Here is a 15,735-nt window from a genome sequence, read left to right as displayed (position 1 = left end):
TAGGCTTTTCAGAAATGTGACTGGGGAACTGGTGTGGATCACTCCCAGTTTCTTCATATTTGTTATTTAAGGGCTTCCAAGAAAGGAGGCCTGGGGAGGTTTGCAGACTCCTGTGGGAGTCCTGGGGTCTCCCACAGCTTTCCAGGGGTGAGGTCAGAGACCCATTAGTCCCCTGCAGCTGTTCTGTGGCAGCCAGAGCCTTAAGCTGCAGCTTGGAAAGTCTTCTGGTAGAGATGCCTGTGCTTCACTAGATGATTTACAATAAGAATATCTCTGGACCCTCTTTGAGGAGGTTCAGGGTGTGTGTAGATCATTAATGGAAGGGAGAAAGGGATCAGGATTAGGGATCCTACTGTAGGTTTTTCACCCTTTCCCTCTTCCCCTTTCTCAGAGCATGGCAGTACAGTTTGTTTAGTTAGTCAGGCTTAGGGCTGTTGACTCCATGTTCCTGTGAGGCTAGTGCAGGCCTCTCAGGTTTCTCTCAGTTTCCATGGTAATCCTGCACCCTCTGTGCTGCCCTGGTGGCATTTGCTCATTGTGTACTGTTTTCATCAAACTAGTTTTATTCAGGAGGGTGGCTGGCCTTTCAGCCTGAAGGTTACAGGTTCAAGGCTGGTTTTATCCATCCTATTAGAAACTGTGGGCTCAGCTAGGTTTCCAGAGGGGCATATTTTATTTCATTCTCTCTTATTGCTTGCCTGACCAAGTAGTTCTTACATGACTGGAACAGTTATCAGATCTCTACAGTACTAAAGATTGCCCTTCTGTCTCTCTTTGTACATTGATACTGACCACACCTTTGCATACTAGTGTCAGCAACCCCGGTATCTGCAGCGAACCCGGTACCTCTAATTGCTTCTATGCTATTTTTGGCATCTTTTCATGGTATGGGGTACCTACATTTCATGAGGAGTGGTCCAGGAGCTACTTCAGTGTAGAGGTAGCTTAATAGTTGTTGTAATCAGCTGAGAGTAAGACAGAGCACTAGGGGGTGCTGCTTCATGACCCACTGCATCTTACTATCTGTAGTGTGCAATGGTGCAACAGCCATATTCTGCTACGCCATCTGTCTCTTGTTCTCATCTGCACTTGTTAGCTCCAGTGTGCAGCAGTTATAGTGCACAGCTACACCAGCCAATTCTTGTCCCTGTCTGCAAGAAGTTAGCATTGGCTTAGGCATCAGACCACTGATGTGGTTTCCAAGTCATATTTGGCAACCTGCCTTTTGGAAGTAATTTTGGGACTGGAGAAGATCTAGGGCAGTTGGGTAAAGACCTGAGGGACTTCCAAGTCTCAGAGATTGCCAGGGGACGAGTTTAAGGATGATTTTTAATCCGCTTGGTTTTGTCGTAGGTTTTGTGGGGCCAGGAAAACCACTTTCAGGGTTTCCACTTCCACTACGATGAGCCACCTGGCTGCTGGTAGAATGAGCTCTGTTCCAGGTCAATCTATGCCTGCTGCATCTTCCAATGATGGAGTTTCAGTTCACTCCTCAGGCAGGACTCCTGTACTGGTTTCAGGAGGAATGGACCAAGATTGCCTCAGCTCAGATGTGTCTTAGTTTTTCTATTGCACAGTTACAACCTGGACTTCACTACAGATTTTTCTTGGAGTCTACATGCAAGCTCAAACACTGTCAGGCAGTTCTTGCCACCTTGCCAACATTTCTTCCTTTAGACACAGTCAAGTCTGTCCCCAGTTGCAATTGGAGAATGGGAAGTTGTTCCCTTTGCTTTGTAGTTATGACAACCAGGGAGCTTCCTTCCAGCTGAGTTTGGACATCATAAGAGTCTAGGGTGTTTACGGTTCAGCTTTTCACAATGGGAACCTTGCAGTGTGTAATAGTTCTGTCTGGTGGGGAGAGTTTCTAGCCTCCCTGGACCTCAAGCAAACTTACTTTCATATTCCCTCGTGCTCCTTGCTGCAGAGGGATCTTAGCGATTTATGACCATGTCATTCAGCCTTTCCATGTTGCCGAGGACATTTTTGCAAGGTCATGGTGGCAGCTTTCCTTCGTGAGGATGGATTGCAGGTTCATTCATACCTGGTAACTGGCTGATTTGCGGCTCTCTCTATCAAGAGACTCTGCAAACTTCATCCAAGATACCTACTCGTCTTCAGTCCTTAGGATTGGTAATCAGTGTCACCAAGAGTCAGTTGTTTCCCCTCACAAATCTTGGCTTATCGGGGAGTGCTGTTCCATATAGGCTTGGGAAGTCCGTCCTTTCTTTTGCTCCTCGGCAACAGGTGCCAACCTAAGTCAGGTTTTACTTTCTCTACCAGGTCCAGGATATGGGAATAGGTTCAAGTTATGGGCACAAGGTTCTCTTTTTTTGGACATTCCCCCATGGGCCTGAGTCCGTATCACACAACTTCAGGGGTTCCTTCTCTGCTTTGGTCCCCATCTCTATGGTTCCCTTCAAGCCATCTTAGTCTCAATGGGTGAGTTCAACACAGCTTTCTGCTGATATTTCAGTTCAGTCTCCCTGAAGGTGGCTGTCTGCAGCTTGTAGGCTGCTAGGCTGTGCCGTAGCTGGCGGCAACAGATTTCGGATCCCTTCCAGAAGGCAGTCAACCGCCTCCTCACTTGCCAGATGTAGAGTTGAGGCTGGCTTATTTGCCAGTTTTCTTGTATGATTTGTTTCGGGCGTCAAATAAACAGACGTTTTTGGCAGTCACAGCCTGCCATTTGATGTGGTTGCGCTGCTGGGTCGTGAATGCAGCTTCTAACGATGGCTGGTTCAGCGCACTTTTCAGGGCAACTATTGTTTGAGGACTCCAAGAAGTTGGTGGAAGGACCTGGGTGACTTATAGACCCAGTGTCTTCCTGAGGACATGTCTACAAGTTCTTTTTGGTTGGGTCAGGCTCGCCCTTACCTTTACGACACCAGGGCTTTCGTCCTGGGCAGCCTAGTTCTCTTTAGCAAGCCAGTCCAGGCAGGTTCTCGGAACTCCCGACTTCATCCGTTTGAGATCCTCTGGATTTCTATTGGTGACGGGCGCACAGTACTGTCTTTTCTGCATACGGTGGTTTCTGCCTTCCATCCTTTTCCACCTTTTTCTCTTCCTGCTTCTTGGATGTTCACCATATACTCCTATACTATTTGGAAGTGGTCAACGAGTTCCGTTGGTCAACTCTTTGCTTCTTGCTTTGCTCGGGACTATAGGAAGGTACTATAAGAAGGCTCGCTATTTTTAGATTGGCAGATGTGGGCATAGCGGTTTTGATGTCAGGAGGAGCAGACCTTTTGTAGAATAGGCGTCCGTGTGAAGCTGAAGATCTGTTCCGCATAAGTGCCATTTTATTCAAAATCCTTTTAGGGGAGCAGCTGCTCCCCTTGCACCCCACCTAGCTACATCTCTGCATACAGTGCCTGGGATGACCCACGGAGCAGAAGTGACTTTCTACATAGCCTTATGCACTGCTAAAGACTGTAGCAGTCTTCTAGTGCTCACCATTTTAAGATTAGCAGATGTAGTGGTGGCAGGATCAGAAGCAGACATATTCAGAACCTGGAGAGCCTTAGGTTTATAGGAAGGTGGCAACTCCTTATGAAACACCCACACTGCAGTAGGATCATCAGATTCCTGACCTGAGCAGAAATGCTTCCCGGCATACCCTCATATTGTCGTCTGGCTGGTCTCAAGAAACGGAATCTGGCTTCGTGCTGCAGTGGCTGTTGGCTGAGAGAAGCAATTTCTTCAGCTTGCCTTTGTATGGGACAGTCTCTCCCATTGTGGGTGGCAACGCTTTCTTCCAGAGCGCAGTTGACTTTCTTTCCCGTGTCCCGTCTGGCTTTCGTGGCTCCCCTTTGTAGTTCGGCCACTTGGTCCTCTGTCCTTCCGTGGATGGCTTTTGCAGATCACACACTTGATCTGCTGTCCTTCCCTTGCCAGGCTTTGCAGGCTTGGCGTGGCAGTGCTAGGCAATCCAGATTTGACGTGGCAGCGCATGTAACTGCGGCCTATGGATCATTGCTCCAGTCTGCTGAGGTTGTAGTACCCTGCCCTACTTGAGGACTGCTTTGGTATATCCCACAAGTCGCTGGATTGATTTGTGGGACGCTATGGAAGGTAAAATTAATTCTTACCTGATAATTTACTCTCCATTAGTCCCAACAGATCAATCCAGAGGCCTGCTCTTCGTTGTTCTGGGTTAAGTGTTTTCTTCTAGTTGCCTCAGTTTCATCAGATTCCTTCATTTGATTTTTGGCTACCAAAAAAAAAAAAGGCAAAACAAAATATAAAGGAAACCTTCTGTTACCCTCCCGCAGGAGCGGTTGAGGAGCTTACATGGGCTTTATGCAGGCAGGAGAGGACTTACTCTTTCGTCTTCCACTGCTTTGGTATTGACAATACTGAAGTTAAGGTGACTGCACATGACCACATATAGTAAACCTCTGGAGTTCTCTCTATCTCCACCTGCTGGTAGAGGGACATAACCCACAAGTCTCTGGATTGATCTGTTGGGACTAATGGAAAGAAAATTATCAGGTAAGAACTAATTTTACCATTCATTACTTAAGTACATGTTGGGCATATATGTTCTTACAAAACTGTACGTAAAACCTCCAAAACCAAACTCTGGTCGTGGGTTCTTTATAATAGAAATCTTGCTTAGAAATAAAGGAGAAGCATACAGCATTAAAAATGGAAGGATAAAATCCTAACTATTGTACTGCGATAATGTATGTAATTCTATTTTTAAACATATTTATGCAGGTAGCCTCCTTTTGCATAAATGCTGTGGAAAAAAATATTATCTGGATGTCAGCTTTGACCATATCTGTTAAAGGGGGGGGGGGGGGGCAATGCAAACAAAGGATTTTTATACCGGAAACCTGGCCCTTCATATCATCTATAGTTAAGTTTTACCACCTTGTTCAGTACTACATACAGATTAACATAAAATGTTGTTTTAAATTGTTTGGGCCTGATGGAGCCCCCCCCCCCCTTCCAAACAAACCATTTGGTTCATTTTGTGTGTCTAGGGAATTTGCTTAGTACCTCAGGCCCTTTGACCTGTGACTGTATGGGAAGGGTGTGTGAGGTCATGTGTGTTTCAAATTAGAAAATGACTAGCACTCTCATAGGAAATGCAGGGTACCTGTAATACTTGCGTAAGAATGCAGGATACACACAGGAAAAATGAAGTGAGATGGGCTGTTTGTTTTTCTGTGTTAATTGTATTTTAATTATCTTATTTTGCAACTCTAAAAGTTCTGTGTTGCAAGTCCCTTTAGAACAAATCTCTGCCAGTAATCAGTAAACAGTTGTTTTTAAGGAAACACCATCCTGGAATTTACTAATGATTTAAGACCTAGAAAAAGTAATAAGGGTTTTTCTCTGTTGTTGCAGATCAAACAGTTTGACCAGAAAACAATATGTGGAAAAGCAAGGGGCATAGGACCTATTTTATTTTATTTATTTTACACTAACCCCACAAGTGAACAAAGGTTTTTACTCTGATTCTTGGTGAGCTCTCTTGTAAACTTTATCGTTTTTTGTAAGCTTGGCCTTTTTAATCACTGTGGGTAAATTACATGTTCCCTTTGGTCAGGATTCTTTCAGGAGTTTTACATAAATGAAAACTGTGTTCTGCTTTTGAAATGTTAAAATTGCCCACTGGTTATAAAACAGCAATCTAATATGAGGCCGATTCATCTCGTATGTAGGTGCGGTTTGTTGGCATATCTTTTCTCAGAGGACAAGCAGGCTGCTTGTTCTCATATGTGGGTCGGCATCCACGGCGGCCCAGGAAACGGCAAATTTTTTCGGAGCAAAAATAAAAAGGTTTTGCCAGAGCCTTCTGGCGCGCATGCGTGGACGACTTCCCGCCTGTCGCGTGAGTGTTCCCGCTCAGTTTTTTCTTGTCCACGGCGGAGAGACAGCGTACTTCTGTTCATCTCTTCGTTTTTTGACCCAGGAAGAGTCTTTCAACGATTTGCGTCATTTCTTTAAAAAAAAAAAAAAAAAAAACAACCTCTTCCCGTATTTTTTCTTAGTTTTTTTAGACCTCTTTTGTAAGTTTTCTTTCTTATTCGAAGCGGCCGTGTTTTTCTTTTGTACCTTTCTTCTTTTCAACGGCACAATCGCGTCCTTTGATTTCTTGCCGAAGCCATTTTTTCTTCCATGTCATTGAAGACACCCAGCGGCTTCAAATGTTGTACTTGGTGCAACCGGGCCATCTCGGGTACTGATACCCAAGCTTGGTGTATCCAACCTTAGGCCCAACCACAGCCCAGCCGCTTGTAGTCTGTGTCTTCGAATGAAGAAATGGACCCAAGCGTCTCGAGAAGCCCAACGAGAGATGCTTTTTCGGGCTCAGTCTGGTCCTTTGACATTGAGGGATGCATCGACGTCGGGAGCGAAGGTAATGGCTGCAGAATGACGAACTCATGCTGGGAGCAGTGAGGCATCGACTGGGTCTCCACCTGTCTCGAGGCCTCCTGTTATGCAGGCCCCCCCCCCCCCCCCGGGACCGACCTTCGTCTTACCCGGCCCCGAGGAGATGTGAGGATTCCACGTCTTCCTCATTGGTACCGAGGAGTCTCGATGACGGGAGAAGGCGAAGAAGCACCATCATCGTTCTCCTTCGACACACAGTGGGGCGTCGAGGGATTTGGCACCCGAGAAGCGTCGGTGCCAAGAGGATCGCTCTTCCTCTATTCAGGAGCTGCCGATGCATCGGTCTAGCAGCCTGGTACCTGCTCCCAAGCCTCGACAGATTCTACCACTGGCTCCTTTTACCGACCCCGCAGCCTTGTCCAACGGTGACCCTTGACGAGCGCATCAGGGCCCTGCTTCCAGATCTTCTGGAAGGGTTGCTGCGCCAGTCTACTTCAGTGTCGGAGGTGCTTGTGCCTTCCATACCGTCTGCTGCAGTGGCATCTGGCCCTTCGCCTGTGGTGAGGTCCCCGACCTCGGTGCCGCCTGCCACCCAGGTCGACTCCCCTTTGACGTCGGTGGAGGAAGCTTCACCGGAGTTCAGGTGGGCGTCGGCTTCTCGGCACCGCCATCGAGGACGTCGTTCCTCGGCATCGAGGCAGGCTCAGTTTTGGACTGCTCTGAGGGATGTCTTGTCCAATACTGAAGATGAGTGTTCGTGGGAGGAAGAGGAGGATCCCAGGTACTTTTCTTCTGTCGAGTCCTTCTGGACCTTCTCCTCTACTAGAAAGGAGACTCTCCTCCGGAGAGTCTATCCTTCACCTCCTTTGTCCGGGAAATGGCTGCGCGTATTGTATTCCCTTCCCTATGAAGGTTGAGGATGAACCCAGGGCTGAGATGCTCGAGGTCCTGGATTATCCTTCTCTGCCTAGAGAGGCTGCAATGGTTCCTTTGCATAATGTAGTCAAGGAAGTTCTTATGTGAAACTGGTCGTTCCCTCTGTCTATTCCCGTGATCCCGAAAAAGACTGAATCCCAATATCAAATCCATGGGGAGCCTGGATTGATGAGGTCTCAGCTATCTCACAATTCCATGGTGCCAAGAGTACTAGGGACTGTGCCTCGGCGCCCCCAGGCAGAGAATCTAGAACCTTGGACTCTTTTGGGAGAAAGGCGTATCAGGCCGCTATGCTCGCTGCCAAAATCCAGACATACCAGCTCTTCACGAGCATCCACTTGCAGAACTCGGTGAGGCAACTGTCTAGCTTGGTTGATGCACTCCCTCTGGAGCAGGCCTAGCCTAGGTGGTCAGGCAGCAGAAGGCGTGTCGAAAATTCCTGACCAGGGGTACGTTTGACACTTTTGATGTAGCATCCAGGATCACTGCCCAAGGTATAGTGATGCGCAGACTTTCATGGCTGCGTGTCTCTGACCTGGATCATTCGGTCCAGCAGCGGATGGCGGATGTTCCTTGCCGGGGGGAGATAACCTTTTTGGTGAGAAAGTAGAGGATCTGGTTGACCAGCTTAAGAAGCACAATGATGCTATGGATTCTCTCTCAAGCCGGCCATGTTCTGCTACTACCTTCTCATCTAGGAGGTTTTTTGGAGGGAAGAGGAGTGCTCCATAGTCCTATGCTAGGCGTAGGTACACTCCTGCTTCTCGGCAGCCTGCCCAGGCTCAGTCCCAGCACGCTCGTTCTCGTCAACAGCGTGCGCCTAAGTCTACTGCGGCTCCCCATCAAAAGCAAGGGACGGGCTTAGCCTCAGTTCAGCATAGCCTCAGTAAAACGTGTCCGTAACGGATGACTTGCCGGTTGGAAGGAGGATAATGTTTTTTCACCAAAGGTGGCCTCTTATAACCTCCGACCGGTGGGTTCTTCAAATTGTCCAGTTTGGGTACACCCTCAATCTGGAATCCAAGCCTCCAAATTGTCCACCGGGAGCTCAGTCCTACAGCTCCCAGCACAAGCAGGTACTTGCAGAGGAACTCTCCGCCCTTCTACAGGCCCAATCGGTCGAACCCGTACCACCAGGGGAAGAAGGGCTGGGATTCTATTCCAGGTACTTCCTTGTGCAAAAGAAAACAGGGGGGGGGGGGGGGATACGTCCCATCCTAAACCTAAGGGCCCTGAACAAATTTCTTGTCAGAGAAAAGTTCAGGATGGTTTCCCTAGGCACCCTTCTTCCCATGATTCAGGAAAACGATTGGCTATGCTCTCTGGTCTTAAAGGATGCTTACACACATATCTCAATACTTCCAGCTCACAGGAAGTATCTTTGATTTCGGCTTGGAATACAGCACTTTGAGTACCGTGTACTTCCTTTTGGTCTGGCGTCTGCGCCCAGAGTATTTACCAAATGCCTAGCTGTAGTCGCAGCGTTGCTACGCAGATTGTGAGTGCATGTGTTTCCTTATCTCGACGATTGGCTGGTGAAGAGCATCTTGAAGGAGGGTGCTCTGGAGTCCATCTGAATGACTATTTGGGTGCTAGAGTTACTGAGGTTCGTCGTAAATTATCCCAAGTCCCATCTCACCCCAGTCCAAAAATTGGAATTCATTGGAGCCCTGTTGAACACTCAGCTGAAGCTTATCTTCCCGAGGCAAGGGCAGACAACTTTCTGTCCCTGGTGTCCATGGTTCGAGCGTCTCAGTAGGTCACGGCTTGGCAGATGTTGAGGTTTCTGGGGCATATGGCCTCCACAGTTCATGTCACACCCATGGCACGTCTACATATGAGATCAGCTCAATGGACCCTACCTTCCCAGTGGTTTCAAGCTGCGGGGGATCTAGAGGATGTAATCCAGCTGTCCACTGACTTTCGGAATTCTCTTCACTGGTGGACGATTCGATCCAATTTGACCATGGGACGACCATTCCAAATTCCTCAGCCGCGAAAAGTGGTGACGATGGATGCATCTGTCTTGGGGTGGGGAGCTCATGTAGATGGGCTCCACACTCAGGGAGTCTGGTCTTTTCAGGAAAAAGGTCTGGAGATCAACCTCCTGGAATTACGAGCGATCTGGAACGCTCTAAAGACTTTCAGAGATCGGCTGTCTAACCAAGTAATCTTAATTCAGACAGACAATCAGGTTGCCATGTATTACACCAACAAGCAGGGGGGCACCGGATCTCGCCCTCTGTGTCAGGAAGCCATCCAGATGTGGCTTTGGGCTCGCCGTCATGGCAAGTTTCTCCAAGCCACTTATCTGGCAGGCGTAAACAAGTCTGGCCGACAGGTTGAGTAGGATAATGCAACCTCACGAGTGGTCACTGAACATGGGTGTAGTCCGCAAGATCTTCCGAGCATGGGGCACCCCCTCGGTGGATCTTTTTGCCACTCAGATCAATCACAAGGTCCCTCGGTTCTGTTCCAGACTTCAGGCCCATGACAGGCTAGCTTCAGGTGCCTTTCTCCTACATTGGGGAACAGGCGTTCTGTATGCATATCCTCCCATACTTCTAGTAGGGAAGACTTTGCTGAAACTCAAGCAAGACTGCGGAACCATGATCCTGATTGCACCCTTCTGGCCACGTCAGATTTGGTTCCCTCTTCTTCTAGAGTTGTCCTCCGAAGAACCGTGGAGATTGGACTGTTTTCCGACCCTCATCACTCAGAACGAGGGGTCGCTTCTACATCCCAACCTCCAGTCTCTGGTTGTCACGGCCTGGATGTTGAGAGCTTAGAATTTGCCTCCTTGGGTGTTTCAGAGGGTGTCTCCCGAGTCTTGCTTCCAAGAAAGATTCCACGAAGAGGCGTACTCTTTCAAATGGAGGTTTGCCATCTTGTCCTACGCAGACCCTGCTTGAATACCTTCTACACTTAGAGTCTGGTCTCAAGACTAACTCCATAAGGGTTCACCTTAGTGCGATTAGTGCTTATCAGCGCCGTATAGAGGGTAAGCCTATCTCTGGACAGCCTTTAGTTGTTTGCTTTTGTCAAAGCCCCCTGTCAAACCTCCACCAGTGTCATGGGATCTCAACGTCGTTCTCACCCAGCTGATGAAAGCTCCTTTTGAGCCACTGAATTCCTGCCATCTGAAGTACTTGACCTGGAAGGTCGTTTTCTTGGTGGCTGTTACTTCAGCTCGTAGAGTCAAGTGAGCTTCAGGCTTTGGTAGTGCATGCACCTTATATCAAGTTCCATCATAACAGAGTAGTCCTCCGCACGCATAAGTTCCTGCCAAAGGTGGTGTCGGAGTTCCATCTGAACCAGTCAATTGTCTTGCCAACATTCTTTCCCCGTCCTGATACCCCACCCTGGCGAAAGCAGTTTGCACACTTTGGACTGCACGAGAGCATTGGCCTTTTTTCGTGGAGCGGACGAAGCCCTTTAGACAGTCCGCCCAGTTTTTTGTTTCTTTTGATTCTAACAGAAGGGGAGTCTCCATCGGAAAACACACAATCTTCAATTGGATAGCAGATTGCATTTCCTTCACTTATGCCCAAGCTGGTTTGTCTCTGGAGGGCCATGTCACGGCTCACAATGTTAGAGCCATGGCTGCGGTAGTAGCTCACTTAAAGTCAGCCTCCATTGAGGAGATTTGCAAGGCTGCAACGTGGTCTTTAGTCCACACATTCACATCTCACTACTGCCTTCAGCAGGATACCCAACGCGACAGTCGGTTTGGGCAGTCGGTGCTGCAGAATCTGTTTGGGTTTTAGAATCCAACTCCACCCCCCCTAGACCCATTGTTGTTCTGTTCCAGGCTGCACTCTCAGTTAGTTGTTCATGGTTTCAGGTCAATCTATGTTATGGCCCAGCTGACCAATGTTCATTGTTTTGAGTGATCCAGGTTGCTAGGGATACCCCACATGTGAGAACAAGCAGCCTGCTTGTCCTCGCAGCGAATTTACATACCTGTAGCAGGTATTCTCTGAGGACAGCAGGCTGATTGTCCTCATAAACCCGCCCACCTCCCCTTTGGAGTTGTTTGTTTATTATTTGCTTTTTGATTAAACTGAGCGGGAACGCTCATGCGACGGGCGGGAAGTTGTCCGCGCATGCGTGGTGCGCGTGGTTTGCGCACCAGAAGGCTCTGGCAAAATTGTTTTATTTTTGCTCTGAAAAATTTTGCTGTTTCCTGGGCCACTGTGCACGCCGACCCACATGTGAGAACAATCAGCCTGCTGTCCTAGGAGAATACCTGCTACAGGTATGTATCTTCGCTTTGGTTCACTGTTGTTTGCAGAGGAGGGAATGTTTTTGAACTACAAAATTAGGATAGAAGGATATATCTGAAAATACTTGCATGTGTTTTGATGTACCTTGGCTGGTAAATGGTCACACAAATGCAGAACACTAGTTTCTTACCAGCTTTAGGCTTGTTGAAGGTGATGTTTCAGGTGATGAATTTTTGAAGTGCAGAGCAAAGTGAGTTGAAGGTCTCAATTGCTGCTGACACATGGAACTTGTGTTCAGGGAAATGATAAATTATAGGAGGTGGTTAACTAGAACTCAGAAAAAAATAGGGGAAAGCTCCTTGGAGTTCTTTTCAAGGTTTAGCTTTACTTATTTCATATGCTTTCTTTTTCAGACATTCAAGCCCCTTGTTGGAAAAAGTGTATACAGTTCAATCACTGCAATAGAATTTCTTGTGGATAGACGACTGGATTTTGTAAATGAAGATAGTGCCTTTCAGCCCTATCAGGTAAGAGAGAAATTCTTGTACAATGTTTTGTATTTAAATAATTGTACAACTAAAATTCTATAAATATTGCAGAACAAATGATTTGGGTGCATAAATTTATGTGTGTCAAATGTCATGTATTTGTGCAGTAACTTATGGAATAAATGATTTTTGTAGTGAATTGAGAGAGATGCTGGTACATATGCATTTATAGTGATAATTTAATCATTGGATTTCAGGATGTGATTTTTAGGACACTGATAGCATCGAAATTTTGAGAGTTGCTTTTGTTGAAATAGTGTATGTCAGAGACCAAGTAGACAGAATTTTGCATTGGTATTTTTTATGTAAAAGAAAACTGGTAGTGTTTTTAATTATACTGAAACATGTTAGATAATATGGCCTATCTGCAATCTATTTTTGTCACTACTAAAATTGTAGCTAATTATTTTAAAAACAAATTCTATCTAATGTAAATCTATTTTTTGGTACTTTCAGTTTATTTAGCATTTTGTTGCACTCTAGAATAATCATTGATGTTTAACCAAATTTTCCTAATGGCAAATTTAAGATAAGATCTTCAGAAAGGGTGTGTTTGTGTTTTTTTTTTTTTGGATACCTGAATGATGCTCTGAAGTAGCAGGAATGTAGTGCAGTTGGGTGTATTAGGTTTGGTGTGTGTGTGTATATGTGTATATATATATATATATCTTATGGTTAACTTTCTTTTACATATAAACTATTATATGATTTAATTTTACATTTTCCACCGAGTTCCAGTGGACAGGTTTTTCTTCTTTTCTTACCCTGGATCCCCACCTGTGCGTACATGAACAACAAAGCACCAGTGGGTGTCTCCCAGAGAAAATAATTGCATGTTAAAAAGCTTGCAGGCAACAGGCCTTGAACACTCCCACAAGGGTATTAAGTAAGTGTTGTAACCCTAGTATACAGTTGTGATCAGTTGCCAGGAAGCGACAGTGCTCAGACACTTTTAAGGATGTTGATTGAACTGTGGGAGTATGCTTTCACAAACTTAGATATTCCACTGTAACTAATATTTTATCTGAGTCAAAGCCTGCAACTTAACTAGGATAAAGGTCTCTACTGCATTTGTATGTTTTTTTTAAATGTTTTCCTCAAACAGTGGTGAATGCTTATTTTTGTGTTCATTTGAGAGCACAGGCTGCTAAAGTATTCAACAGATATCCAGGGAAAGAGACAATCTCAGATTATAATGCCAGGTTATCATAATCTTTACAGCAAGAGCATTTTAACTTTATAAGAGCAATTTTTGGAATGCAAGATTGTTTGGAATGCTACTTAGGGTCAGGCACTGATGAGGTATCTCCTCGTCCAAGTGTCCAGATAACTCCAGAAGATGGTTCCGGAAGCAGCAAGAAATATTATGCTTCCAAAAGGAAAATTGAATCCCTATGCTATAGAAGCATGGTTAAAATGATAAATTGAGCTATGTTGGGATTCTTTAGCATTTGTAACCCCAGGTATAAGTGATCGCTTAGGTGGCTGCCTAGGGCGTGCCCCACATCATGGGAACAGGTACACAAACAAATCTGTAGATTGTCGGGACCAGGGCCAGATTACTCTTGGAAGCTGAATAAGCAGTTCAGACTCTTGGTAACATTCACTAAATAACTCAGTCAACTCCAATAGTGTTCTGAACTGAGGATTTTACTAAATCAATTAAAATTAACTGTATAACAAGTTTTCAAGTACAAATGGTGCAGAGACAGATTTGCAGTAACCTTAAACAATATCCATACTTGTATAAAAATGTTATCAAACAAGTTAATTTCTGTTACCAGCAGTGTTTATCCTCCATGTCTTATAGGTCCTCTCAAGAGTAATAGGTTACATCTAGTCGTCTTCTAATTCACTCCTGCTGTGTGGCAGACAGGCAGATTAGTTTTTGATGGAATACAGATCTGCAGCAAAATGGTGGTGAATCCCTGGGGTCTGAGCTCAGATGTTTAGATATTGGTTAGGATGCTGTTATAGTTGATAGAGATCCTCAAAACCCTGCACAGACAACAGATGGTATTATCCTTCAATCTTAAGATGCTCCTGAGCCACAGAGATTGTGGCCAGGGCAACTCTGAGGAGAGTTTGGCTGCATTTGTAAACGCCATTCTCCTCTGTGTTATCAGTAGGGAAGCTGGGGGGCCTACACCCTCAAGCATCCAATACAGGTCAGCAGCTTTGTAAGTTCTGCTTCCTGCAGCTCGTGCTCATGTTTGGTCTGGGTGGCACAGCACCAGGCTTAATGTGTCTATGGGTTCTGCATTGATAAGGCTTGGCATGAAGGTTCTCCTTTGCTGATATAAGGTCCGAGACATCCTCCCACTTGTTATAGTGGACACTTGTTTTGGTCTCTCAGTTTCTTGAAACGTCCAGCCTTTTCTGGAAAGGTAATCTGAACCTGTCACAGACCAGTTTGCCTGCCAACAAATAAAGTCAGATCAGAAATGCATTCTGTTGGTGTTGTCACACAGCAGTTTGCCTGCCTACAAATAGATCAGAGGTGTATTCTGTTGGTAGTTCACAGTAGAAGTACTGAGAATTCATGCAAACACTCCTCACTTCTGAATTCTTCAGATATAGCCATCTATTCCTTGCTAAGGAGCGAGAGAATTGCTTTCTCTACAGTACAATACAGTTTCTTCTTATCCACAAAATTCCAACAGTTTGGTTCATTGTGGCTTACATAATAAGAGACCAGAACAGATTTCTACGCTGAACAATAATTAAACAAAAGTAGGCATATTTAAACCACTGTTTCCTTAGCGTCCCTCCGGACCTGCCCAGAATGTGACTGATGGGTTGTGCATGCCTTCCAGCAGGTGGAGACTGAGAAAGAAAACTGTGACTCTAGAGAGAGCCCTTGGCAACAAGAGAAAGATCCAGTAATCTCAGTCTCCAGCAGGTGGAAGATGGTGAGCCCTTCAGTCTCTTTCTTTATATTATATTTATGTTATATTATATTCTTCTATCAAATGTTTGAATAAATGCGTTTGAAATTTTTTATGAAAAAGTTGATGATTGTTACATTCTGATCTTATGAGAACAGGAAGCTTATTCCACTCCTTGGTCATTTGATATGTGAATGTCTTCACAAAAAGTTGCTTTAGTTGAATTTCCTTCCCAGCAAGAAAAAGCAATATAATACCTTAGTGTGATTGATGTGTCTATAGGGCTGATGAAGAAAGCTTGCATAAGATCCACTCACCAATGGTTTAGCACATGGCTACTAATGCAAGCTTAACATACAAGTTTTGCTCACTGATGCAGTAAATTAACTATATGCAGATAGGATCTGCACAAAATTTGTGCATCAATCAAGGTGATCACGCTGGACACGTGCACAAAGTTCTTTTTGAAGGACAGCTAGTGCTGTGCACGTTTCTGAGCAGAAAAAGTATTGGCACACAAGTATTGGCACACATCTGCTGAAGTGCTGGAACAATGCTTTGTACATAAATTTTTTGTGATGCTGATATTTATGTCCAGAATAGTATTCTAGCATATGCATAGATGTTTGTCGATACATGGGTTTTTTCCTGCTAAGAACTGTAGCTGCCTTTAATGTAAAACCATCTCCCTGTTTTTTTTGTTTTGTTTTGTTTTTAACCCATGCTGTTTTGGATGCAATGAAATAGTTGTTGGTACTATTTAAGCTTATAGCAAAAAGAAGAAACAAG

General features: G+C 45.4%; 1 protein-coding gene across 1 annotated transcript in view; it reads left to right on the top strand.

Moving 5' to 3' along the window:
* Positions 1 to 15,735, top strand: part of JMJD1C (jumonji domain containing 1C) — a 673,912-nt gene that overhangs the window by 386,628 nt on the left and 271,549 nt on the right. The window contains exon 3 of the mRNA XM_030203125.1: positions 11,924 to 12,037. Coding sequence (XP_030058985.1) covers positions 11,924 to 12,037 — 114 coding nt within the window. The remainder of the gene's footprint in view (positions 1 to 11,923; positions 12,038 to 15,735) is intronic.

Source organism: Microcaecilia unicolor, chromosome 5, assembly GCF_901765095.1.
Source record: "Microcaecilia unicolor chromosome 5, aMicUni1.1, whole genome shotgun sequence".
NCBI lineage: Eukaryota > Metazoa > Chordata > Amphibia > Gymnophiona > Siphonopidae > Microcaecilia > Microcaecilia unicolor.
This window is presented reverse-complemented; position numbering and strand designations above follow the sequence as displayed.